The sequence below is a fragment of the Austrofundulus limnaeus genome, unplaced genomic scaffold (genome assembly GCF_001266775.1).
Source record: "Austrofundulus limnaeus strain Quisiro unplaced genomic scaffold, Austrofundulus_limnaeus-1.0 Scaffold449, whole genome shotgun sequence".
Lineage (NCBI taxonomy): Eukaryota > Metazoa > Chordata > Actinopteri > Cyprinodontiformes > Rivulidae > Austrofundulus > Austrofundulus limnaeus.
The window spans coordinates 200021-201926 of NW_013952851.1; the positions used below are offsets into that span (position 1 = coordinate 200021).

Below are 1906 nucleotides of genomic sequence, written 5' to 3' on the forward strand. Positions count from 1 at the left end.
AATATATTTATGTTTGTGGTTGTAATGTGACAAAATATGGAAAAGTTCAAGGGGTATGAATACTTTTGCAAACCACTGTATGTATATGAATGTAGGGGTCAAAAAGAAAAAAATTGTGTAGGTCTTCTGGACGGGTTCTTCTCTAATGAAACGTTTCGTCTCTTCTCCAAGAGACTTTTTGATTTTTACCTGGATTACTGAGATACATCAAGATGAATGTAGGGGTGTTTGTATATATATATTCTTGTTAAATGGGGGCAGACGTTATAAGAATTTTTTCTTCTTTCTGCTCCTTTTCATTTTAATGACATTGTGTTTGTTATGTTTGAATTTTATTTTGTTTTAATTAAATGAAAAAAACAATAATAATAATATTGCGCATTTTATTACACGAGTAGTTTCTAATGTCACGTTACAGACCTGCTCCCTCTCAAAGATATCCCTCAGGTGCTCAAGGCCCAGGCTCTTCAGGAACTGACTGATGTTCATGTCAAGCACAGCCACTGCAGGGGAAAAATAAAAAATAAAATAAAAAGTTAGATTTGAAATTTATCCATGACTTCCTTTACTGGTCTGTGTTGTAAAATCTGACAACCTACTTTCTCCTTCCTTGCGGTCGGTGCCCGTCGCTCCGTCTGCCACTCCGGAGGTCCCGGAGGCGGAGGCAGCAGCAGCAACCAGCTCAGTGAGGGGCCCGGCCAGGTTGTCTATGCTGCTGGCAGCTGACAGACAGGATGGCGTGGAGGCGGGGGAGATGACGGAGGCGCTGACCACCGTGGCCTGCGGCTTAAAGCAGCTGGGTAAGGCGTCTGGTGGCATGGCGTCCATCAGCAGTGCTCGGATATCATCAGCCTGCAGCGACGACCGGGAAAAGAAAAAAATAATAAAACATTCTATTTTCCCCCAGCAGAGCTAACAGTTTGATACACTGAGGGAATATTAAAATCAAAGTATCGGTCTTGAGTTTTAGGAGCCCCTACCGTGGCCAGGTCCAGAGCGGTCTGGCCTTCCTGGTTCTTCATAGTGGGGTCAGCACCATGAGCCAGCAGCAGCGCGCAGAGCTGCGTGCGGCCTTTCTGGGCTGCCTCGTGGAGAGGCGTGAAGGCCCATTTGTCCGTAGCATTCACGCACGTGTTGTACTTGATCAGCAGGGCGGCTATGTCCACATGCTGCGAGGAAGAGAGGCAGCAGACTGCAACTTAAACTCTGAAGGGTTTATGAATGAAAACCAAAGAAGCACCGACTAAAAGCCCCTTAAAGCAGGACCAACAGAAGAAAACTATGTCGCTGGGACTGACCCCATAAGAAGCAGCATTGTGAAGAGGAATAAGGCCTCCCTTGTCCTGAGCATTGACGTCAGCCCCATGCTCCAACAGATACTCTGCCACCTCCAGGTTGTTATAGCCAGCTGTAAAAAAAAAAAGTATGATCCTTGAGAAACTGTACTACATCTAATACTATTACTTTTTAATGTTATTGTGACCCATCATATCGAAATGAAGATTAAGTCAAATTTGGTCAAAATTACCTAATTACATTTTCAGGTTCCTGGCTTTAGAAGCTACATTTTGATACCTGGATTATTCTGATATCATAAGTGGATGTAGAGATATGATTTAATTTGTCTTGTTAGTTACAATAATACATTACTGTTTGGTCTGAATCCTAATTTCATGTAAAATTATTGAGTATTTTTTGATGTTAATATAAAGAGGAAACCTCAAATATTTGTATATTAAGATTTCCCATTTGAAAAGAAACAAAAACATTGCTAGTTCACAGAGAAAAATTAAAAATTTTAAGGATTTTTCCTAAAAATCAGTTTTTTGTTGCTACTGCTCAAAAAATGCTTCAAAACTTATTTTAGGATTATATTTCAGACAGTTCATTTAAATGATACATTGAT

At 40.9% G+C, this 1906-nt stretch overlaps 1 protein-coding gene across 2 annotated transcripts in view; it reads right to left on the reverse strand.

The window, feature by feature from the left end:
* LOC106529502 (tankyrase-1) overlaps positions 1-1906 on the reverse strand; it is a 25173-nt gene that overhangs the window by 4343 nt on the left and 18924 nt on the right. For both annotated transcript variants that reach the window (XM_014024953.1, XM_014024952.1), the window contains 4 exons: positions 1299-1408; positions 981-1169; positions 600-852; positions 421-503 (listed from right to left, as the gene is read on the reverse strand). In XM_014024953.1, the coding sequence (XP_013880407.1) occupies positions 421-503; positions 600-852; positions 981-1169; positions 1299-1408 (635 nt within the window). The remainder of the gene's footprint in view (positions 1-420; positions 504-599; positions 853-980; positions 1170-1298; positions 1409-1906) is intronic.